Below are 26024 nucleotides of genomic sequence, written 5' to 3' on the forward strand. Positions count from 1 at the left end.
TTCGCGGCTCGCGGCTCGCGGTTCGCGGTTCGCGGCTCGCGGCGGCGCTTTCGCGGCTCGCGGCGGCGCTTTCGCGGCTCGCGGCTCGCGGTTCGCGGCTCGCGGTTCGCGGCTCGCGGTTCGCGGCTCGCGGTTCGCGGCTCGCGGTTCGCGGCTCGCGGTTCGCGGCTCGCGGTTCGCGGCTCGCGGTTCGCGGCTCGCGGTTCGCGGCTCGCGGTTCGCGGCTCGCGGTTCGCGGCTCGCGGTTCGCGGCTCGCGGTTCGCGGCTCGCGGTTCGCGGCTCGCGGTTCGCGGCTCGCGGTTCGCGGCTCGCGGTTCGCGGCTCGCGGTTCGCGGCTCGCGGTTCGCGGCTCGCGGTTCGCGGCTCGCGGTTCGCGGCTCGCGGTTCGCGGCTCGCGGCGGCGCTTTCGCTCGCCGGGCGGCGCTTTCGCGAGCGCCGCTTTCGCTCGCCCCGCCGGCAGGGCTGCCGCCGCCGCCACCACGCTCGCCGGCCGCCCCCTCCCGTCTGCACCGCCGCCGCGTTTCCTCGCCCTGGCCGGCACTGCAGGCCCCCGCACCGCCGGGCTCCCCCACGCTGCTGGCCCCGATTATGCTGGGCTTCCCCCGCTGCCAGGCAGCCCCACCCGCCGGCCTTCCTGCTTCTGCCATGCTCCCCTGCACTGCTAGCCCCAGTTCTCCCGGGCTCCCCCGCCCTGCTGGCTCAGGCTCTGCCGCCCGCCCCCACACTGCTGGCCCCGCCTCTGCCAGGCTTTCCCACCTCTGCCGGGGCCGGCCGGGCTCCAGCTTGGCTTGGGGCTGCCGCGGGCTCTCACTTCCGTGTTGGCAGCTTTTAGAATTTTGTTAATAGATTAGCCGCCCCGGAATATTAGCCGCACTTCCGGGTTTCCACCAAAATTTTGGTCAAATTGGTGCGGCTTGTATTCGTGAAATTACTGTACTTTAAAAGAAATAATGATTTTAGGCATAGCAGTAAGAAATTGTTTTAAATAAAACCCAATAATCTCAAGCAGTAATCAAATGAAAAACAAACTAGTCAGTGGGTTTTTAACATAAGAACCATAAACCTGTGCTTATATTTTAAAATAATTTTCATTTATAACAAAAGAAAATGTTTACATTTATGCACCATTTTGAAGCATATCAAACAGTGCACATTGAAGGTTTTGTGGATTTTTAACCCAAAAAGTAAACCAATACAAAATTGATGAGCAAGCTGAACTTTAAACAATCTTTGATGCATATATTCAGCTTTTTTATTGATAGTACAGGTTTACGTCTTTCAGTTTCTACTTATTTGTAAGAGAAAATGGCAAAACTCAACATAAATCATTTTACAAGTAAGTACAGCTATCATGGAGATCCATGGATTTTCAGACATTAATAGTTCTGATGTCATCTGCTTTTTCAGAGTATAACTACTGGTCTGTGTTCTCTTGCTTTACAGCAAGAAATTGACAGAGCTGTCACTAGAATTGAAAGAACTACTAGTACTATCACCATGTTCAGGGTGATTACTTTGATATTTTCTTTGTTGTTCTTGGAAATAAAAACCTTCAGATTTCATCCCTTAGTTGAGTCAGAGGTCCATTTTTTGCTTTAAACCTCCTCCATTTTAATCAAGAGGTTTTTGTCATTTGGTCAACAGTTCCCATTCTGTTGTAGTTTGACTTCACCAATCCTTTCTGTATATCTATTGCGAACTTCCTTGTCAGTTTCTGAATTCTGATCCTCTTCAGTGTGATCTTTGTCCTACCAAAGATAAAATTATTTTTAAAAAAATTCCCTTAGCATTACAAGATATTACTTCCAACCAATTACTGGTATTTTGATTGCCTCAATTTTTGCATGCCTTGTTTCATCAATTTTCAGAATAGAAGCATCAGGGTTTTAAAAATTTTTAAATTAAACATTTTTTTAAAGTTTTTTTTTTAATTGGCTGAAGTTAGGCACTCATAATAACCTGTCACCCAAGAAATCATTGCCATAAAGTGATCTGTCTTTATGATGTATATTCAGGTAGTAAAGAACAAGCAGTATCATGGCACCTATGAAAAAAAGCTCCAGAAATCAGGACTTCAACATATTTTTAAAGTATAACAAAATTGCAATTTTTCTTTTAGATTTTTTGTCAGGTAACTGATAAATTTTAAGAAAGTTCTTGGGTAAGACAATTACTTAAGCATGTGGACAGAGTCACCTAAATCAGCTGTTTTATAAAAGTTGAATAATTCTGAATACCACAAATTACTCTTTAGAAGCATGCTGGGTTTTAAATTATAAGATTAAACATTTGAAGATGCTTCTTTTTTTAATCACACCACTTTCTATTTTGCAAGGGAAAAATCCCATACTACTGTTTCCTCAAATCTTCAGCTTTATTCCTGCAGAGTCAAATATGCAGTCCAGAACCAAAGCAACCAGGGAGAGGCTGAACTGCAGAATGAAAGTTTAATAAAAATCTTTTCATATCAAAAGCCTGTGCTGGTTTTGGCTGGGATAGAGCTAATTTTCTTCATAGGAATTAAAAGATGGGGGAAGGAGGAGGGGGAGCATTCTGAGCAATGGTGTTTGTCTTCCCAAGTAACTGCTACATGTGATGGGGCCCTGCTCTCCTGGAGATGGCTGAATACCTGCTTGCCCATGAGAAGGGGTGAATTAATTCCTTTTTTTTCCTTTGCTTGTGTGTGCAGCATTTGCTTTCCTTATTAAACTGTCTTCATCTCAACCTGCGAGTTTTCTCCCTTTTAGTCTTCTGATTTTCTTCCTCATCCCATCAGGGAGGAGTGGGTGAGAGAGCAGCTGTGTGATGCTTAGTTGTTGTCCAGGGTTAAACCACGACACAGGCAAACTAACCCTGAACCCTGTTGCTTAGTTATACAATCTCCTTTATGCCTGCCCATACAGACAGGCAGTCAGCCAACTCCTAACATATGGCACAGAGCAGAAAAGAGAGAGAAACCAAAACAAAGTGTTTCAGTTACCTATTCACAAAAATACTTTGATAAAGAAAACAGGGGGAAAAGAAGGGTGAGGAAAAGAAAGATAAAGAAGGGAGGAAATTCCAATAATTGTTTCACTTGCAGCACTCCACTGTTTATCACCTGGTCACACAGCTTACCTTCATAGTGGTGCTTTTGTCAGATTTCTCCTTTCCCTCTTTTTCACTACTATTTTTTTTCTTGAAGTAGTCCTTTTTTCTTCTTTCATTATTTGTATCTCTTTCTCTTTTTTTCTCTTTCTTGTTTCTGTTTAAGAAAAGTTTTACTCAAATCAGAATTTGATCTCACAGCAACAAATGCACTACCAATGCATACTCTGACTGTACTGTACAGTAAATTTTACAATAATGTTGGTATCCTGGTTTGCTTTCTTTCAGAAAGGTTCAGTCACTTTCAAACAACAAAAATCCCTTCACAAAGACAAGGGAAGAGAGAGCTAAAGAATGTATGTGTTCAGTACACATGGTATTTGCCAAGAGCAGATTTAAAACTCTCCAGTTGAAAGCATACCAAAGATCAAATCTGTAAAGGGCTTTTTGGTCTGTTTTAGAACTCAGTCATACTGACCAATTGAAATTATCTGAGACAACTAATGAAAAGGCAGTAAATCAATGAAAATACTTCCCAAATTGTTTTCAATATATGTATCTGCATTCACTTTTGAGTGTTCTGTTAACTGAAAAATAGACCTTTTCCTTAGAAATGAAAATTACTAAAGAGCTTCTTCCAAACTGAAAAAACAAAAACCAGAAGAAACACAAATTGAGTTAGCTCCTTTCATAACAGTGATCTCTATATCACATTTCAATTTAACAAAAATACTGCAATTTTTTCCTCCTTTACTTCTCATTAACTTTTATGTTTATGGCAAACTGACCTTCTCGGAGAAGGAGTTTGTGAAGACCTTTTTTTGGTCGTTTTAGGAGACTTGGAGAGACTTCTACTCTTCCTTTTACGCCTTTCTCTGGAGGACCAAGAAATTCAAGATCATCAAAGAAGAAAAATAATAAACTCAGCAACTGGATAAAATCAGAAAGCTCTTAAAATTATCTGACACAACTAAGTAAATATTCCCGAATTTAACACTATCTATGACAAATAATATATGAGCCATACAAACAAAACAAAAAAAAAAATCATATGTTTCAGTTTGATGGGAAAGGAGAATGGAAGCGAGAAGTAGGAAAAAAAGTTGTGCCCTTCCTTTCCGATTTTAGTTTTATGCTTATCCTCACATGCTTGTACTTATATGTGATAACAATGGAAACCCACTGAATTCACTAATCCTGTAGTAAGTAAGTTTCTTCAGTCAGGAAAATAATACAATTGAATGAAAAGGCACATTAAGACAAAAGGCATAAACTTGAGCAATACAAACGTCAAAAATGAACATTGCAAGCTTAAGATCACAGGAAGTCCAGTTCAGCATGACTAAAATTTAATTTCTGAATACATAAGCTAGCATTCATATTGGTTTAGTAGAAAGCAGGGCAAAATGAATCTCAAGCTGTTGTCAAAATCAAAATGAAAATATTAATATCTATTGTTTTCCTAGCAACCTGTTATAAATAACTATGTAGCTATTGTCTTTAGCTATAATTTGTGAGCATTTTATAGTTAATACCCTAATCCCTGTATAGATTGTATGTCTTAGTGTGATAAATATATATTATAGTTTAGGCTTTCACAAAATATTAAAATAGTAGTTGTAAAATAATAAGTAATACCTTTATTTTTGTAACTGACTGACAACAGTGAAATAGTTAAAGTTGATTGAAAGTACAGTAATTTAATGATTATAAGCTGCACTTCCGGGTGTTGGCAATGTTTCGTTCTTCGTCCATATATAAACCACACCGGATTATAAGCTGCACTTTCGTCACAGCAAGGATCCACGTGCAACTTTCACAAAGTTGCCAATTAGTAATAGAATCATGGTATCGCAGGGTTTACTGGCTTGGCCTGGGGCCAGGTGAGCTCGGCTCGGCGTGGGGCTGCTGCAGGTTCACACTTCCGGGTTCGGACCAAAATTTTAGTCAAAATGGTGCAGCTTACAATCGTGAAATTACTGTACTTGTAAAAATAGCTAGAATACCTGTATGATAAGATAACATTGAAAAGAACTAGACAAATAACACTGAAAGCACAAGGAAGAATATACCACTGACCCTTCAGCTATCAATAACTGTCAAACCACAGACCAGGGGGTCTCATGAGGAAATAAAATACAAGACTCTCAAAATCACATCTACATTATAGCATGTAGCCTAAGAAGATGAGATCAAGGGTCAAATTAAGATAAAGAATTCTCAGAACATGTAAACTCAAAGGAATGTCTGAATATGTATAATGTTCATTAATATGCATTTGACCAATGCAATAAGAAAGTATATAAGAAGAGTTGTTATAGTCAGCGGTATGCGTTTGGCAAATTGACAAAGCACCCCAGTGCTAGATTTTGTCCCTGTTATCCCTTAATAAACTTTTAAAAATTTTTAAGAGTGAACTTTATTTCTCACAAGTCCATGCTCAGCAAACATATGCATTATTCCATAACACACTGAAGAACTCTTAGTATTTTACAAAACAGTTGTTTTATATAGATGTATGAAATTTGATGAAGTTGCTATTATGAACTCTGATCTCAAATAGAACAGAATATTAAATAACTGGTTGCAAACATACCGAGGCACATATTAAAATAAAAACTGAGCGAGTAAAACCTTCATTCAACATAAACACATTACCTATCTATCAAAGATGACTCTTTCCTATCACCTCTTCATAGGGCAGGAAAAGCAGACAGGAAGAACCAACAAAGACAACAGGGAAGTTAAAAATGAATTGTCAGGGTACTTTAAGATACAACGTCTTGGGTTGCAATGCAGGATGTGACCAGAAATGTGCATTCTATCACCATCTGTTAAAACCAGGTGGGGCAGTCATCTTTATCTTTTCCACAACCCATCCTTTCTCTGGGAAGATATCATCTGCTAATGGGCCATTAAGTCCCAATGTATGACTGATAAAATTACATCATCCCATTGGAAGATGTTCCAACCAGGGGGAAGAGCCAAGCCTTTCCTACCTAAATAAAATCTGAGATTTTGAACACCAAAGCAGCCTTTTCCACTGGATTCCAGAGGAACACTGGACCTTCCCACATCATCACTGGACTTTCAGAGGAAAACTGCACCCTTCTACAGGACCACTGCTTCAACTGAACCACATCTGTCACTCCAGGAGGGCTGCAGCCACCATTTTATCGGACTGCTACCAACACCCTGATTGACGAGGTGTCAGATTGTATTCTCACTCTGTCAGTATTTTGGGTTTGTTCTTTTTAATACTGTATTTCTATTTTAATTTCCCTAGTAAAGAACTGTTATTCCTAATTCCCATATCTTTGCCTGAGAGCCCCTTAATTTCAAAATTATAATAATTTGGAGGGAGAGGGTTTACATTCTCCATTTCAAAGGGAGTCTTCTGCCTTTCTTAGCAGATACCTGTCCTCTAAATCAGGACAAACACAGAAGTTACACTTATGTGTACCAGTTTTTGCAATTCCCACTGATTTTCTTTAATATTTAGGAAGGCCAGGAAAACAACAGTTATTACATAAATTACAAAAGCATATATTAAGATATATCTAGTTTGACTATTTGGATTCATACTCTGACAGTATCATATAGCTTGATCTCCTGATGCTACACAGGACAAAAGTTCATAACTATTTTTTTCAGCAAGTTCTTAAGTTTGATTAAATTTTTGGTAAACAAAAATATAAAGTGGCCTCAAATCATGGAAGGAACCCCCATAATCATTGATCAGCTGTTCACAGGTTAACATGCACCTCATCTTGAATATCCTCACATTTATCATCACCTTTTTTCAAATGGGGACATTGAAAATTAACATATTGTTCTGACAGTGTTCCCACTTGGTCTACATTGAGTACATCTCCTTTATTTTGTTTTCCTGCATATATATCTATGAGTAACCAAGTAAGTGCCCTAGTAATTGAGTTCCAACTATAAATTGTTTATTCATTAAATCTAATTTTCAGTTTCTCCTTTTCATACTTCAAGTTGAAGAACTTGTCTGACATTATTCCTATCTCTACGTTACATTTGTCTATAAAAAGATTTTTGTGTGCCTGCCTTTATTCACACTCTTAAGGAACACTAATACAGCAAAATTTAAGGAAAAGTAGTTTCAAAAGTTTGATACTGATTTTGTGACTCTAAATCATATGCATAACTAACACTCTTGTCTCGAAGGAAAAATTCCACAGGATAATGACTGGAGCCAACTTCCTCCTGATTTAAATAAGTCCACTAGAAATTACTCCAAGATTTGCCTTAGACCAACATCAAGTCTTGCGGTGCTAGAATTTTTTGAATTCTGAGACAGACAGAAGCTTTGAGGCAGAGACATTTCACAACACCTGTCTCAGACTAGTAGTACTTGGAAGAATGGTGGTCGGGTGAAATAACTACCCCACTACTTCACTCTTGTGAGTGTTGAGTAATACATTCTGTGCAGGTAGCTCAGTGTGCAGCTGCAGTGTGAGCTGCAGATTAAACTCTGGGTGGTGGGAAATAGCAGGAGCCCCAGGAAGAGGCTGTGGACTGGCACTGACCTTTTGCACAACAAAGGGCACAGGGACCTGTAACATCAGCCAAGTGACCGGACACTCAGAGACACAGCAGGAGCTGAGGACTCTGCAGGGAAGACCTCAGACTATTGTGCAGATAGACTGGAAGGATATAAAAACCCAGGGATTTGGTTGCTTGGGGTCCCTCTTTGGAGGCACTAGCTTAAGCTGTTTCTGTGTTACTGCACCATGAATAAATAATTTTAAGGAATCAGACGTCTGAGACTCTGCCATGGGAAACCTGGGGTTGAGCCAGTAACAAAACTGTATGATAGTGGGGTGTGTAATAAACGCAATAAACTTGCTTATTAACAACCTGGACAAAGGGCTAGAACATACCCTCATTAATTTTACTGATAATACAAAACTGGGGGGAGTGGTTGATACACCGGAAGGCTGTTGCCATTCATCGGGACCTTGATAGTCTGGAGAGTTGGGCAGACGGAAACCTAATGAGGTTCAACAAGGGTAAGTGTAGGGTCCTGCACCTGGGGAGAAATAACCCCAAAGACCAGTACAGGCTGGGGCTGACCTACTAGAGAGCAGCTCTGTGGAGAAGGACCTGGAAGTCTTGGTAGATGACAAGTTGACCATGAGCCAGCAGTGTGCCCTTGTGGCCAGTAGGGCCAACGGTATGCTGGGGTGCATTTGGAAGAGTGTGGTCAGCAGGTCGAGGTGATCCTCCCCCTCTATTTGGCCCTACTGAGGCCACATCTGGAGTGCTGTGTCCAGTTCTGGGCTCCTCAGTACAAGAAAGACAAGGAGTTACTGGAGAGGGTCCCGTGGAGGGACACTGAGATGATGAGAGGTCTGGAGCATCTCTCTTATGAGGAGACACTGTGGGAGCTGGACCTCTTTAGTCTAGAGAAGACTCAGAGAGGATATCATTGCTACATATAAATATCTCAAAGGCAGGTGACAAGAGAATGGTGCCAGACTCTTTTCAGTGGTGCCCAGTGACAGAACCAGGAGCAATGACCATAAACCAAAACACAAGAAGTTCCATCTCAGCATGAGGAAAAACTTCTTTATGTTGTGGATGGCAGAGCACAGGAACAGGCTGCCCAGGGAGGTTGTGGATTCTCCCTCTCAGGACACATTCAAAACTCATCTGGGCACATTTCTGTGTAACCTGCTCTAGGTGACCCTGTGTTCCAGTGCAGTCTAGATCAATCCACAGCAGATTGTGTGGAGCTGTGTTTCCACCCCTGGGGCAGTTGGTTCCAGGTTCATTGGATGCCCCTCCAAGTGAAAGCAAACTGTGGCCTGCACTCTGCTGCCAAAGAGATTGAGAAAAACACATTAGTGATATCAGCTGTGGTACCATTTGGCTGCTTTTGATTCCAGCTCATATTGAAGTTCCAACATGTCTGGTACAGCAGCACTCAGAGGTGGTGTGACTTCATTCAGGCCACAATAGTCTACTGTCAGCGTCCATTCCCCATTAGACTTTCACATTGGCATATGGGGCTGTTAACGGATGAGTGGGTCCTGCTGATCACTCCTTGGCTCTACAGTTGACAAATTAGTTCATGGATGGGAGTTACAGAGTCTTGGTTGGTGCAATATTGCTGCTGATGCACTGTCCTGGTAGCAATTGGTATTCGCTGGTCTTTATCCTGCAGCAATCCCACGATGAAGGGATGGATCTTCTGAGAGGCCAGGCAGGGTGGATAACTGTTTGATCTTTTCTGTATTCACAGTAGCTATACCAAAAGCCCATTGATACCCTTTTACATCCTTGAAATACCCTCTTCTGATTTAGTCGATGCCAAAGATACAAGGTGCCTCAGGGTCAGTCAAAATGGTGTGCTTTTTCCATTTGTCCCCTGTTAAACTCACCTCAGCCTCTAATACAGACAAATCCTGGCCTCCCCCTGTCACTTCAGAGATGCAGATGGATTCCGCACTCCTGTGCCTTGATAGCATCAGTGTGCACTGTGCACTAGTATCTACTAAAGCTTTATATTTCTGTGGATCTGATGTGCTAGGCCATCAAATACACACAGTCCAGTATACCCAGTCATCCTTTTCCTCCTCCTGGCTGAAGGCAGGGACCCTCTGTTCCTGTTCCTGGTCAGAGTATTCACTGTCTGACCTTTGGGATGCCAGATCAAGTTTCCTCACCAGGGTTAAAGGAAGTGATTTTAGATCTTTTATGTCTGGGAGATCACTGATTGCCTTCTTGTCTCTCTGCAGCAACTACACGGAGTCATTTTGGATGACCCTTTCTTAATAGCTCTCTTCCCTCTCAGTTCACAGAAACAGCCTTTCAGTTTAAAGGTGGGTTTACCATCCCACTTCCTCATGCCCTCCCTCTGATCCTGCAGAAAGAACCAGTTTGCCACATGGCCTGAGCTTGGGACTTCCCTCTGACCAGAGCAGGAGAGCACCGTTCTCTTGGGCTGCCCCTAAAAGCTGGGATGCTGGCTTGTAGGGATAAGGAAGTACCCAGAGTTTCTTCTACATTTCAGAGCCAGAAGGATGCCATCTCTGCAGTTGGTGTATCCATTTGTAGATAATACAATGATACCAAGTTGCTGGAATATGATGCAGGGGGGCTTTGAACCACCTTCCTCCATATGGCCATTGTGCAAGAGACATCCTCTGGACCTTTAGGGACTCTGGCACTTTTTAGAACACTATAGACAATTTCCAACACTGCTACTTCTCTTAAGTACTGGATAACTTTGTAGTGGTCCACTTCCCTGGGGATTTCACAAGATCTTCCTTAAATGGATATCTTGCCCTCACGCTTGAGAGAAGTCATTTCCAAAGGCTGCAAATTGCTACTTCCTTTCCAATTCCTCTTTCAATTTCCTGATCTTTAGCAAGGGATCCCAACTGTGGAGCTTCATGACATTCTAACTGCTGCCTGTTGGCCCCGTTATCCCAGCACCGAAGCAGCCAGGCAGAAATCCGCTCACCTTGCTGGCAGCTGTAATGTTTTCACAAGTCTCAAAGTTCTGATGAGGTCAGGGACCAAATAACATCAGTTTCCCGTTTGATTTGCCTCACTCCTTTAAAATTCTTTGTTGAAGGGCCTGCCTCTTGATCTAATCCCTCCTTTCCTACTGTTACTTCCTCTTTTTCTTCCTCCCTTACTCATCAGCAGTATGAACGTGCAACTTGCCTTGTCCATTTTTTTGTTTTCACTACTGGGGCAATTACTGTAGTTGCTGTGGTTTGAGTCCCTGTCTCAGCCATAGTCACTGTGGTTTGAATTCCTGTCTCAGCCATAGTGTCCTCAAATGCAGTTTGGATTCCTGCCTCAACTATAGTCCTGTAAGAGAACTGAACAGTGGCTCGGTGGGCGCAGGCCAGGCTCTAGTACAGGGCAAGAAGCTGCTGGTTTTTGTGGGGGTAAACAAGGCACCCTTCTATCAGTTGACAGGTAAGTTTATTAGGGTTGTTTACCTGTTTGGATGCTAAGTCCCAGGCAATGGGAGGTGATAACTACCCTAGGAACCTGCCCAAATTCTTCCACGAACCCTGCCACCCAGGAACTGGATACCTCGGAGCAGATTTCAATAGCTCCTCACCTAAAGGTTGTTTTATCTTACATCAAGATGATGACAGACTGCATGAATTCCACAGCGTACCAACAGTATTAGCTAATGTTATTAATAGTATTAAACAGCTTACATAAGGATGAGCAAAGACCATGGAAGTCTCCAGTATAAAATTATTCATATCCACCCTGGGCAGAGAGAAGGAACTGTATTCACTTATCATCATTGTTTGTCTTAACATGTTCCCAAACTCAGCAAAACAAAGTGATAAGCAGTGCAGCTGACAAACACTGTGTCCCGCATAGGAGCTTGCTACTTGATAACTACTATTTACCATTTACTATAGCATGCAATATGTATATGTATAACTGCCTTTATCTTATCCCACATTTGGGCACCAAAAGGACTATAGTGGTTTAATCTTGGCTGGGTGCCAGGTGCCCAGTAAGCTACTCTATCACTCCCTAGTGGGACAGAGGAGAGAATAAGATGGAAAACAACTAGTAGGTTGAGATAAGGCAGTTTACTAAAGCAAAGGAAAAAAACCAAATGAATGTTTGCACGCACATAAGCAAAGGGAAAAGTTAATCTCTACTTCCCATCAGCGAGCAATGTTCAGACACTTCCTGGGAAACAAGGATTCAGCATGAGTAGCAGTTGCTCCAGAAGGCAAACATTGTTGAATAATGAATGCCCCCCTGTTCCTCCTCTCTCCCTTAGCTTTTGTATCTGAGTTGACGTCATAAGGTATGTAATATCCCTTTGGTTAATTTGGGTCAACTGGCCTGGTTGTGTCCCCTCCCAGGATCTTGCCCACTCCCAGCCCCTTGATGGGGGAAGGAATGTTAGAGGGACAGCACTGCTCAGCAGTAGCTAAAACACTGGTGTGTTATCAACACATTTCCAGATACCAATGCTAAGCACATCATTGTGAGGGCTGCTAAGGAAAAATGAACTCTATCTCAGTCAGATCCAATATACCAAGTTGACAGGAGGGTTGGACTACATGATCTCCAGAGATCCCTTCCAACCCTAACGAGTCTGTGATTTTGTGTGGGGAGTCAAGCAGGGCATCCACAAGCATTTGTTCTATTAGTTACAGAGCCACTGGTCACAATGTTGCTTGGTCTGTTCACGTGGTTGTGGTACCTCAGCTGTGGAGAGACTGTCCGAGACAGCAGATAGATTTGAAAGACTCGAGAGACTGAGAGGAAATGTCCCATGCCTCCTCAGTATGGACCAGAGTCTGCTATTGGGAGCAAGCAGCCCCCTGCTTGAGAGAGAGGGTACACACCACGAGGTAACCTATGGTTTTACCTGTGTGACCACAGAGAGACATGAGGAAATGGGATGGAAAACCCACCTCTGCCCTAGCAGCATGGGTATGTGAGTTGAGAGGAAGGACAAGCACTGCAGGAAATTTTTCAAGGATAAATGTCACTCCAGTTTCCAGTGAGCAAGTCCTCAGACAGAATAGAAGGGATGATGTTACTTCTGATACTCTTGAAGGGACCTCCAGGTCATATTTACCAAGAAGTGAGAAACAAGTACTATGACCAGAACTAGACGGGCCGTGCCTCCAGCCAGGTAGAGGGAAGGGACAATCGGATGTGTTAGACTGTGAGGATCTGATAGCCTGGCACATCAGACCCACAAGAGTATAAGGCATTAGTTGACATTGGTGCACAGTGTACCCTGATGCCATCAAGATATTTAGGGGCAGAATCCATCTCTATTTCTGGGGTGACAGGGGGATCCAAACAGCTGACTGTACTGGAAGCCTAAGTGAGCCTGACAGAGCAAATGGCAAAAACACTCCATTGTGACTGGTCCAGAGGTCCCGTGCATCCCTCACACAGATTACCTGAGGAGAGGGTATTTCAAGGACCCAAAAGGACATCACTACAATTTTGGAATAGCTGCTGTGGAGACAGTGGAAATTAAACAGCTGAATACCTTGCCTGGGCTCCAATAAGACCCTTCTGCTGTGGGACTGATGAGGGCTGAAGAACAACAGGTACTGATCCCTACTAAAACAGTGTACCATCAGCAATACCACACTAACCGGGACTCCATGGCCCTCATCTGTGAGATGATTCATGAACTGGAGAGCCAGGGAGTGGTCACCAAGACTCACTCACCCTTTAATAGTCCTCTATGGCCAGTGCATAAGTCCAATGGAGAGTAAAGACTGACAGTAGACTATTGTGGCCTGAACAGTCACACCACCGCTGAGTGCTGCTGTTCCAGACATACTGGAACTTCAGTATGAACTGGAATCCAAGGTAGCAAAGTGGTGCCACCATCAACATTACTAATGCATTTTTCTCCATTCCTCTGGCAGCAGAGTGCAGGTCACAGTTTGCATTCACCTGGAAGGGTGTCCAGTACACCTGAAATAAACTGCCCCAGGGGTGGAAACATGGCCCTTCCATTTGCCATGGACTGATCCAGACTGCACTGGAAAAGGGTGAGGCTCCAGAACACTTGCAACACATTGATGATATAATGTGGGGCAACACAGCAGAAGTTTTTGAGAAAGGGGAGAAGATATTCCAGATTCTGTTGAAGTCCAGTTTTGCCATAAAGCAGAGTAAGGCCAAGGGACTTGCTCAGGAAATTCAGTTTTAAGGAATAAACTGGCAAGATGGACATCATCGGATTTCAATGGATGTGGTCAACAAAATAGCACCTATGTTCCCACCAACCAACAAGAAGGAAACACAAGATTTCCTAGACACTGTGGGTTTTTGGGCGATGCATATTCCAGAATACAGTCAGGCTGTAAGTGCTCTCTACCTTCTGACAAGTTGGGTGGTGAACAACAAGAAGCTTTTGAACAAATTAAACAGTGTCAAGCTACAGAAGAACATTGGAACCATGGACAGGTGGATCAGGCTGCCAAGATCAAAGCATCTCAGGTGGATCTGGACTGGCATCATAAGGGTGAATTGTTTCTGGCTTGGTGGGTCCATGACACCTCAGGTCATCAGGGAAGAGAAACAACATACAGATGAGCTCGTGACTGAGGGGTGGACTTAACCATGGACACTATCTCCCAGGTTATCCATAACTGAAACATAAGCTGTGATCAAGCAGGCCAAGTGGGTAAAGCCCCTGGTGGACAATAGTTAAAATATATATATGGGGAGGCCTGGCAGATTGATTACATTACACTCCCACAGACCCATCAAGGCAAGCACTACATGCTTACAATGGTGAAAACAACCATTGGATGACTGGAGATGTACTCTGTGCCTTATGCCACTGCCCATCTTGGACCTTGAAAAGCAAGTCCTGTGGTGACATGGCACCTCAGAAAGAATTGAGTCATATGACGGGACTCATTTCAAAAATAGTTTCATAGACACCTTGGCCAGAGAGTATGATACTGGTTCCCTGTACATACAGTGGACTGTTAAAAACCACATTGAAAGCAATGGGTAGTGGGACCTTCAAACACTGGGATCTACATCTAGCAAAGGCCACCTGGTTAGTTAACAACCAAGGCTCTACCAGTCAAGCTGACCCTGCCCAATCAAAACCTCCATATACTGTAGAAGGGGTTAAAGTCCCTGTGGTGCATATGAGGAATGTGTTAGAGAAGACAGTTTGGATTAGTCCTGCCTCAAGCAAAGGTAAACCCTTGCATGGGATTGGTTTTGCTCAAGGATCTGGGTGTACCTTGTGTGTAATGCAGAGGGATGGAGAAACACAATGTGTACTTCAAGGGGATTTGATTTTTGGATGACAACAGTCTGTAATATTGAATTGTATAATACTGGCTGCTGAATGGCACTGCCACTGTATGCCATAACTACCACAGACAATGAGGATGGACTGCTCCACATACACCAGTCATGAGTTCCTGATGCAACTTGCAATCAGCCAACAGCACACCAGCCCTCCTGCCCTGGAAGACATCTAGGATGGATAGAACACACAGTCATGGACTAAATGAACTGAACAGACATCTTGGAGGGATGGTCACTGACTATGGAAATTATATTTGTGCTTGTGTATATTTATATATATGTATGTATATAGTTAGAAGGTGTAGGATTTGGGCATGAGTATATGGTATAGATTAAGGGGTGGATAATGTCCTGGTTCCAGCCAGGATAGGGTTAACATACCACCTCATTGCTGGGGGGGAAGGAGGGGGAACTGGGCTCCATGGTGAATAATCTAGAGTGAATAGTTTGCTTCTTTCTTATACATTATTAGCATTGTTGCTCTTACTGTTAGTTTTCTTATCTAATGCTGTTTCCAGTAAACTGTTCTTATCACATGATCTTTGCCTTTTGTGCCTTCACTTCTCCTCTCCAGGCCCCTGTAGGAAGGAGGGGGAAGGGGGAGTGAGGAAGCAGCTTGTGGTTTGGAGTGTTTCAGTAGAAACACTAAATTGGGAAATACCATTCCTAAACCATGACAGAGGGGATACAACTAGGACAGCTGACCTGAATTGACCAAAGGGATATTCCATATCATATGATGTCAGCTCAGATATAAAAGCTAAGAAAATTGGGAAGAAGGGGGAACATTCCTTATTTACGTTTGCCTTTGTGGAAAGATGGCTGGGGATAAAATTAGAGGAAATGGAGAAGTTATATTCACATCCTGAAAGAAGTTTTAAACAGTATGGAAATTATAGGCTAGAATACAGTTGCCACTCCCTGGATGGAATGCAGTTGACATGCTTGAGACCACTATGCTATGATAGTTCCCCACACCCACAATCTGCAGTCATAGCACCTGCTAAAGGCGATGGAAGGGAGAGTGGAACAGGGTGGAATGGAGTGGAGACTGCAGTCAGGCTCTGTTGAAATCCTTACAGGGAGGGGAACTCAATGGTACAGTAATTTCACGAATACAAGCCGCACCAATTTGACTAAGATTTTGCTCCTAAACCGGAAATGCGGCTAATACTCAGGAGCGGCTAATATGTGAATAATTTTCTGACATTTACAACCTCAGAAGTGCCAGCCAGAGTGCCGAGCCGAGCAGCTGCAAAGTCGGCATTTCGCGATTGTTACAAATTGTTACTCTGTTGCACCGCGGGTGGAGCCTGGCTGCCTGCAGGCAGCACGGGGGGCGGGGAGAGAGGAGGGAGAGCTCTCTCCTTCCCTCCTCTGCTGCAGCCCGGGGGAGAGACGGGGGCGCCCCGCACCGCCACTGCCGCGGCCTGGGGAGGAGGGGGGGGACCCGGGCCGCCACTGCTGTGGCTCTGGGAGGCGGCGGGGGACCCGGGCCGCCACTGCTGTGGCTCTGGGAGGCGGCGGGGGACCTGCGCCGCCATTGCCGCGGCTCGGAGAGGTGGCGGGGGGCTCCGTCCCTGCCTGCCACCACAGGGCAGCGCCGGGCCGTGGTGACCGAGCCCAGTGGCAGCGGCGGCTAGCCCCCAGTGGCCCCGCCGAGTGGCAGTGCCGGGCTGGGCTACCTGGCCCCGTCGGCAGCCCCGAGCGGGCCGAGCCTGCATAGCCCGAGCCGAGCCAGTAAACCCCGCCCTGCTGCCGTTCTGTTACTATTTGGTAACGTTGTTGCACGCGGGTCCTCGCTGCGAACGACAGAGCGGCTTATATTCAGGTGCGGCTTATTTATGGACAAAAAACGAAATATTTGCCAACACCCAGAGATGCGGTTTATACTCAGTGCGGCTTGTATTCGTGAATTTACTGTACTTTGCAGTTGATAAACCAAATAGCACCAGTCAACCAGGGGAGATAGGAAAAGATGTCCTGCTGCTGAGCCATCAACTGTGTTGAAATTGCTCTCCTCAGTTGAACTTTCTTTATTAGAGCCTAATTGTAATATTAATACATACTACCATGCCACAGCTACCCTCCTCCAAGGTATGACCATACCTCACTGGGCATGTGCTCTATATTTTTTTGACTGTATCTTTAAAAGTAAAGCAACAGAATTTTACACTAATCAGTTACAAAGGTATATATGACTAGAGTCACTCAAGGCCCACCTAAACATAAAGAAATAATATAAAAGAAAGTGGAGAATGGGAGAAAAGTTAGGGAAGACTCCATTGTAACTGTTTGGATTGGTCAACAGGCTGAACCTGTCTTCTTCCCCATAGGGACACCTATTGGGTAAGAACTGTACTCTGCATACTGAATACTTTTATTTGGGATAAGAGCTTGTCTGTGTATTGCTTTGAATATGTTTTTGCAGTCAGATACTATCACTGACAATCCTTGAACTTTAACCTGTCACAATTTTATATTAATAAAGAGTATTATTCCATAAACTGTTAGTGTGAGTCCTTCACGGGCACTGGCAGTGGGTAACAAATAAAGGGGGAGACCTGCTGAGGGGATGTTCCTTATGCTGTTGGTGTGTTTCCCTGGCTAAGTCAATTGATTCACCCTCCAATCCAGTTGGACTGTTCAGTGAAGAGTCCCCCTAACAGGATGCTGACAGACTAGTTGGGCACTGGGGTCTTGGCTTTCCTGGGGCACTTACAGACAAATTAAATACTAAGTGTTCCCATACTAAGGGTTGAGGAAATCTCTCCTTTCCACGTGACAGCCTTCCAGAGCAACTGCTACATGTGCCCTGCTTCATAGGAAGTGGCTGGATGGGAAGTAGAGAATAAAATATTTTTTTTTTCTCTTTGTTTGCACACACAAATACTTCCACTTTTGCTTTAGTAAACTGCCTTGTCTCAGCCCATGAGTTGTTTTCCATCTTATTCTCTCTCCCCTGTCCAGCTGAGAAAGAGGAGTGACAGAGCACCTTGGTAGGCACATGGCATCCAGCCAAGGTCAACCCGTCACACCCATAATGGTAATTGGTGAGTGATCTCTCCCCTTTCTTATCTCAACTCATGATATTTTTGTCCCCATCCAGCTCAGGAGAAGGAGCAATAGAGTTGCTTAGTGAGCACCTGGAATTCAACCTAGGTCAATCCAGCACAATTAATTATCTAATTCAAGACTCCTGATACATACATGCAGAAATTGTTGTTTTCAAAGCTAACAGAACTACTCTATGCAAGTATTCAACCCATGAAATAATGTTAACAATTAATTAAAAGAAAAATCTGTATATGTTTAAAGAAGCCACAATATTTTGCCCATAAACCTCCAGAACAGCATGGACATTTCATATAACCCAAACAGAATGTTCAGAAACCATTACAGCTTTTTCTGCATTATATGAACCATGAACTCCTGAATTTTGAGGGCTATGAAAAATTTGCTTTTGTCGAGGGAAGTGATATGGAGAACTTTTCCCAATTCATCCAGCATTTCATTCTCTCAAGGTAACAGATAAAATTTTCTATCTAAATTTGTCATATGATATTATAGAACTCCATAATTGCTGAGGTATTTGGAAAGCTTCTGAACTTAAGTTAGCTGCTATTCTTTTGAATATGCTTGAGTGAGTCCAGTTACAGAGCTTATAATCAATTTCACAATCTCTTTTTGCTAGACTGAATTCACCCACACTTCCACTGAGTTTACCCTCCCTCACAGGCAAAAACAACAGCTAGATTAACCACTGCTTTCCTGTTTGCTATCAGCATGGTTAAGTGTTAACTTTTGCTTATATATGGACATTTAATCAACTAAACAAGGTATCCTTATTTTTCAAGTGAGATACATACACTTTCTGAATGGTTAGTCAGCCAAATGACATGCTTACTTTCTGCTCTTCATCCATCCAGCCAAGAAAATTCATTGCTTGCCATCCTTAAGGCAGCCAAGTTGCAAATACTACCACCCAACTGTTCCTAAACCAAACAAATTTGGTTACAGACCAACACTGTACAGTATGTAAGTAATGAAGAAACTATGTACCAGTCACTCAGACTTTCATTAGGACAAAGATGGTGTTTAATGTCCCTCTATCATAACTTTTGGCTGGCTCCAACACAGTGAAATGGCATAAGAACCATCTTCTTACTGTCCTCAAGGAATATACTATACAGTTATGTAAAAAACAAGTATCAGTTGCCCAACAAGAAACTATTTTCCATCAAGCATCCTATGGAGTTCTTTGTAATAATTTTATTATATAGGGAAATCTAAAAACCAGAAAGAATACAAATTGAATTAGTAAGTGGCATGGTGATACATAAAAATTAGGATGGGCATTTTATATGGTGCGTCACTGTATCGACAAGTCCAAAACAGCATTAAAAAATTCTAAACAAACCTGCTGGAACTACGAGATCTTCTTGAAGAGCTATAGCTTCTTGGGGGTGTTCTGGATCTCTTGTCTTTCTTTTTTTTATCATCTCTCTCTTTTTCTCTTTCTTGCTCCTTCTTCTCTTTCTTCTCATCTTTCTCCTTTGCTTTGTCCTCTTTTTCCCCTCTGTCCTTATCTCCCTCCTTAATCTTCTCTCTATCCTTCTCCCCCTCATTCGCAACATCATCTTTTTCCTTGTTCTGGTCTACTGCTTCTGTGTCTTTTTCCTTCTTCTTCTCTTTATTCTTTTCCCTGTCCTTGTCCTTGTCTCTATCTCTCTCTCGATCTTTATGCCGCTCTTTCTCTCTCTCCTGGTCCTTCTCCTCATCCTTATCCCTGTTTCTCTCTTTATCTCGCACTCTTTCCTTTTCTTTGTCTCTGTTCCAATTTCTTGCCTTCTCTTTGTCTTGGTCTCTCTCCTTTTCTTTGGTCTTTTCTTTTTCCTTGACCTTTTCTTTGTCTCTTTTCTTGTCCCTGTGAAAAGCCAAACACAAATCCATTAATAATTTGAACTTTCCAATAAAAATTACAACTAACTCTTTAGCATACATTAATTGTTCAAGACAAAATATACGTTTCTGTTGAAAAATAGTACAGTAATTTCACGATTATAAGCCGCACCCTTTTGAATAAAATTTTGGTCCCATCCCGGAAGTGCGTCTTATAATCCAGAGCTGCCAATATATGAACAAAGTTCAGAAATTTGCCAACCTGGAAGTGCGAGCCCACAGCAGCCCCGAGCCGAGTGGGGCAGGGGCCGCCCCGGCGGCCGCGGGGGAGCCGGGTCAGGGTCGGCAGCCGTGGGGGAGCCGGGCCAGGGCCGTTGGCCGCAGGGGAGTCGGGCTGGGGGCGCTCCACAGCGGTGGCGGGGCAGTGCCGAGCTGAGCCCGCACGGCCCCAAGCCTAGCCAGTAAACCTCGCGATTCCATGATTCTGTTACTAATTGGTAACTTTGTGAAAGTTGCACGTGGATCCTCACTGCGAACGAAAGTGCGGTTTATAATCCGGTGCAGTTTATATATGGACAAAGAACAAAAAGTTGCCGCCACCCGGAAGTGCGGCTTATAATCGTGAAATTATTGTAATTATTCAGACTTTTCATTTGTCACCCCTGTTCACCATGTGGGAAAGGCTATACAGATAGGAAAAATTTGGAAACCAGATTGAGGAAGAGGGGGCAAAAAATAAAATCAAACTGTGATCATCAAAGTGACATCATTACACTTTGAAATAATATGTCTTTTTACCTCAAAGCTACATTACCATACATACATAAATTTTCTACATTTTATCAGGAGTGAGACAAACTCTACAATTTGTAAATCCATTCTTTACTAAATATGTGTACATGTAAAATGGACTGCAGATTAACCACCCCCATGTGAATAATGACAGATGACTGGTCTGAAGTCTCTATTCTACGGTGTTCTCTCACAATATCTTTTAACTGTTTGGAAATCCAACATCAATTAATACACAGAAACAAAAAACTGGGATAAAATTTCACCACATTCCCTCAAAAGGTAAATGTAAGGTAACAATTTCAACCAAGACAATTCAACTATCTGTAATGCCATTATGAATTAGAAAATCATTGAAAAATCAGTAAGACCATAAAAACAGAAGCAAGGTAACAGAACAAGCCACCTTCTTTGTGATAGGGAGATTGATACGTGTTCACAAAAAGTGATAAAAAATCCAGTGGATGTTCTAGTAGACAAGCCAAATAAAAATGAATAACAGAATTATAGAATACCCTGAGTTGGAAGAGATCCACAAGGATTATCAAAATCCATCTCCTGGCCCTGCACAGCACCATCCCCAACAATCACACCATGTGCCTGAGCGCATTGCCCAAATGCTTCTTGAACTCTGACAGGCTTGATGCTGTGACCACTTCTCTGGGGAACCTGTTCAAGTGCCCAATTACCCTCTAGGTGAAGAACCTTTTCCTAATATCTAACCTAAACCTCCCCTGACAAAGCTTCATGCTGTTCCCTTGGGTCCTGTCACTGGTTACCATAGAGAAAAGATCAGTGCCTGCCCCTCCACTTTGTGAGCAAACTGTAGATCATGATGAAGTCTTCCCTCAGTCTCCTCCAGGCTGAACAAGCCAAGTGACCTCAGCTGCTCCTTGTATGGCTTCCCCTCTAAACCCTTCATCATCTTCATAGTCTTCCTTTCAATGTTCTCCAATAGATTTATATATTTTTTACATTATGGAGTCCAAAAGTACACACAGTTAGATCACAGCTTTGGCTGGATGTCTTGGGGATGCTTCTTTTTATCCCATATCCATTTTTGGTTTTGTATTTTGTTTTGGATCTGGGGTGGTCGCTGCTGCCTCCCCCATCCCTCCAGCTCCAGGAGTATCGTGATGGGTGAGAGCCAGCCCAGGATTTCCTGTGAGAGTTGAGGGCAAGGAGCGGTTGCTTCCTCTTCCGGTGGGGCGATTTGGTCTCCATTGCCATGTGGTGGCATCTCTCTGAGGAGAGATACAGTTGCTCTTTGGCTTTTCCCACTCTTTTTTTTTTTTTTTTTTTCCTTTTTCCTTTGACACTGTGACTGGAGCTTACTGGCTTGCTTCTCTGTTCCTCTGCTGTTTGGGAGCCCAGAACCAGTGCACACTGCGCTGGGACCCAGGACCACTCTGTTCTCCGCTGGGGGCTGCCCCTCCCTCTGTGTAGCCTGACCCAAGGACCAGCCATGGTCAGTGAGCTACCCAGGGGAGTGATCCCCCACCCAGCCCCGCTGCTCTCTGCCGCCTTCAGGACTTCTTGTTACATTGTAATCCGACACCTGAACACCCCACAGTTTCAGGCATGGCCCCAGAGACTCTGTTGCATTTTGCTTGCTACCCTGGAGTGAGGCAGCCCCTATTGTCCCAGTCCTTGCTTCGAGGTTCCTGCTGCAGCCCATTTCACCATTTATATGCCCGCCATCACCACGTGAGAGATGCAGCTGAGCTCACGCCACAGTGCACCCTGCAGCCATGAGGGAATCCACGCACCTGCCCTGCCCAGCTGGGAGTCAACAGCATCCCTGCTGGCTGTGACCATAACTACACCAAAGGGGAAGGTGCCTGACAGCCGAGAGAAGGCTGTTACTGGGTTTCTGGTTTTGTTTGTTGTTGCTGCCATTGTTGTCCTTGTTTGTTTGCCTTGTTATACATACATATACTAGTAAAGAACTGTTATTCCTTTTCCCATATCTTTGGCTGAAAGTCCCTTAATTTCAAAGTTATAATAATTCGGAGATAAGTGGGTCATATTTTCCATTCCAAGGGAGGTTCTTGTGGCTGTTACAGGCCCAGGGAAAAATCTTTGAGGATTTTTTCCAGTCTAACTTTCTCAGGTTCAGCTGGGGTTCTTTCCCAAGCTAGAGACCTTTCTCTAATGTAAACATAAGAGAAAGAATTATAACAAAAGATAAACACCTGCTGGATCCATGAGAAAGTCTGGGACAAGGGATGTTGCTTCTCTGGCCAATCAGTACTGTTCTTTTCCTTGCCTTCGATCCTTGTTATAAATATAGAATTGTGTTTCAATAAACTGTGCTCTTCTTCTTGCTCCATGCAAGAGAGTGCCATGTTACTGTCTCCATCCACCGCTCCACAATGCCATACAGTAACAGGGTGTCACCTTCCTTGGCAGACACCTGTCTTTCAAATCAAGACACTGGAAGATTACATTCTGGTGAAGGATTATTTGGAAGCATGAGACCCCAAACCATCTTTCTAACAAAGGAGACACATGACTCCTAGACCTGCCTCTAGGATATTTATACATACAGCCTCCAACTTTTTTCATTGGAACAAGTGTTTAGCTACTAATAAATAGTAGGCTTGTTTCATGACCTGTGACCTAAAGACTTTTGTTCCCATCAGGTTTTCGCAAATACCTCTTTGGATGTCTCACATATGAAATGTAAGATCATTAAGATGAAACAGCACACGGTCCCAGCAATAGCAAGGGGTTTCACAATGACCCAAGAATTTATCGCAGAGATTTCATTGGATTTGGTTCTTCCAGTGAGCAGATATCTCAGAAAGCTCCAGACAACAGCAACAGAGTCAAAAGGATCCATCAATGAAACCCAGCTATGTAGCCTACTTCCTAACTGTTCACACTGAGGTCCACAGATCTGCAGTTCTATTTTCCACAAAACTTTTCTCCTCAGAAAACAATTGTACAACCTAAGTATGAAGCTCCCTTTAAATGAGTCAGGGGAATTAAAGATATGAAACAGAAAGAAAAGTACCAAGGCTTCTATTCATTAAGCTACTTTTACAGTCACTTCTGTTTTGTGAATATTCACTTTTTTACCCGGCAGAAAGTTACATTATCATCCAAGGAAATAATGGAATTATTGTGTTGGAATTTCACAGTTCAATAATTACATAATCAGACTTAAAAATTAATGGAGTAGGAAAAATATAGGTGTATTAGATACTGAAATGTGAATATGTTACATAATAGACACATACATTTGTGCTTACAGCAGTGTATGGCCAATATGAAATAGCCAAAGGTAAAAATAAAATCTTGTGCACAAAAACCTTATAGATGTTCTCAGAATGCAGGATCAAGTTCAGCTTGAATCCAAAGTAAAACTGTTGACAAGGTTGAAGAAGCATCATCCACTTTTTTTTGTAGTAGAGGTTACACAGAACATAGCTAATTCATTGGTTAAAGTCTGACAACTCTTACCTACTTTCAATCAACTTGTTGTTGGTATAAATGCATACTAGACTTTGGTATCAAAGTTTAGGTACCTCAGGGATGTGATTTAACACCTGAAGGCACCATATGAACTACTATGAAAAAAATTACCTATATCACAGACAAAACCAGTACACTGAGCACAAAAAAAAATTTACTTTCTATTCTTTTGTTCCACAAACAAAGCCTTGGGACAGGCTAAATAATTTAGAGATTCCATCCTTTGCCATCACCTAAAAGGTTTGTTAGATTTTTTTCAAAAACTTTGTACTATGTGCTAAGACGAACAGTATAATTTCTAAGGAATAGAACTCACCGAGAATGAGAGTGACTTCTTGATCTCCACCTTTCCCTAGATCTAGACAGTTTTTTCAGGGGACTTCTGGATCTGCGTCTGTCCTTATGTCTTGAGAGTGATCTGTTACCAGATCTACTTCTACATGAATAATGCCAGAAGAAAAATACTTTAACATTGAAACTTCATAAAAATTAAGTCAACCAAGAAGGAAAAAAAACCCCACATAAATCTTGCCTCACTACATAAAATTTATATAGTTACACCTCAGTAATATCCTGCCTATCAATATTTTTGTAAAAATGGATACTTTAAGCTTCACCAGGTGCATATGCTCTCCTTTGAAACAATGCACCATTTCGGTACTACTCATGTACTCCTGGTAATAATATCGGATGACAGCAGAGACAACACCTGCGTACTGTGTGACCACGTGGATGATCTTCTCAGCCTGGTGGCAGAGCTTAAAGAGGAAGTGGAGACGCTGTAGAGTATCAGGGAGTTTGAGAGAGAGATTGGTGGAGTCGCACCCTGCCATCCCTGAAAAAAATGCAGTGGATGGAAGCTCAGCAAGAGTCAGAGAAGCCCTGACCCTCTCACCATCAGGCAGAAGGAGACTTAAAAGATGAGGAGGAATGGAAATGGGTCTCTGCTCAGGAGGTAGGAGAATCCCTTTCCGGCCTCCCTCACGTTCTCAGGTGCCCTTACAGAATAGATATGAGGCTCTGGAACTCAAGGATCAGGCAGATGATAGTCAAGATGAAGATCTATCTGGGGGGCTGATCAGAACAAGTCAGTCAACCAGACGAATCACAGCTACTGGTATTAAGAAAGAAAGACGGGTAATTGTAGTGGGTGACTCCCTTCTGAAGGGAACCAAGGACCTGGTATTCCAACTGGACCCATCTCACAGGGAAGTCTGCTGCCTCCCTGGGGCCTGGGTAAGGGATATTACCAAAAGACTCCTCGGACTGATTCACCCCTCTGATTATTCCCCACTGTTGGCTGCCCAGGTTGGCAGCAACGAGGTTGATGAGAAAAGTCCTAGAGCAATCAAAAAGGACTTTAAAGCATTGGGGTAGCTGGTTGAAGGGACAGGAGCACAGGTAGTGTTTTCATTAATTCCTTCAGTAGCAGGGAAGCATGCTAAAAAGAACAGGAGAACTCACCTGGTCAACATGTGTCTCAAAGATCAGTGCCATTGGTGGAATTTCATCTTTTTTGATCATGATGTGGTTTATACAACACCAGGCCTTCTGGAAACAGATGGGGCTCCCCTGCCTAGCAAGGGCAAAAGGACTCTAGTTGTGAATTGGCAGGGCTGATTGAGAGGGCTTTAAACTAGGTTTGAAGGAGAGAGGGGAAAAGACCAGGCTTGGCAGAGATAAGGGGTAGCATGACAGTGTTGGGGGTGAAATCTATGGTACAGCTGTAGTGCATCTAGACCTCGCTGGCTTTGAAGTGTGCTGGCCACGCTGGAACACACTTGCAGTCTTGTGGGGATGAGTCATGGACTCCTAAGCTAATAAAAGCCAACAGGGAAACACCAGAAAATTATCTCAAATTAATTAAGGGGTCTTCCTCTAGGAAGGCAACACACCTAACAGCCCAGTTGAGATGCGTCTACACCAA

General features: G+C 43.3%; 1 protein-coding gene across 1 annotated transcript in view; it reads right to left on the minus strand.

Moving 5' to 3' along the window:
- Positions 1 to 1246: 1246 nt before the first annotated feature.
- LOC117005022 (splicing regulatory glutamine/lysine-rich protein 1-like) overlaps positions 1247 to 26024 on the minus strand; it is a 104846-nt gene continuing 80068 nt past the window's right edge. The window contains exons 8-12 of the mRNA XM_033076242.1: positions 24414 to 24533; positions 19344 to 19850; positions 3877 to 3963; positions 3119 to 3245; positions 1247 to 1749 (exon numbers count right to left, since the gene is read on the minus strand). Coding sequence (XP_032932133.1) covers positions 1639 to 1749; positions 3119 to 3245; positions 3877 to 3963; positions 19344 to 19850; positions 24414 to 24533 — 952 coding nt within the window. The 3' untranslated portion in view covers positions 1247 to 1638. The remainder of the gene's footprint in view (positions 1750 to 3118; positions 3246 to 3876; positions 3964 to 19343; positions 19851 to 24413; positions 24534 to 26024) is intronic.

Source organism: Catharus ustulatus, chromosome W (genome assembly GCF_009819885.2).
Source record: "Catharus ustulatus isolate bCatUst1 chromosome W, bCatUst1.pri.v2, whole genome shotgun sequence".
Lineage (NCBI taxonomy): Eukaryota > Metazoa > Chordata > Aves > Passeriformes > Turdidae > Catharus > Catharus ustulatus.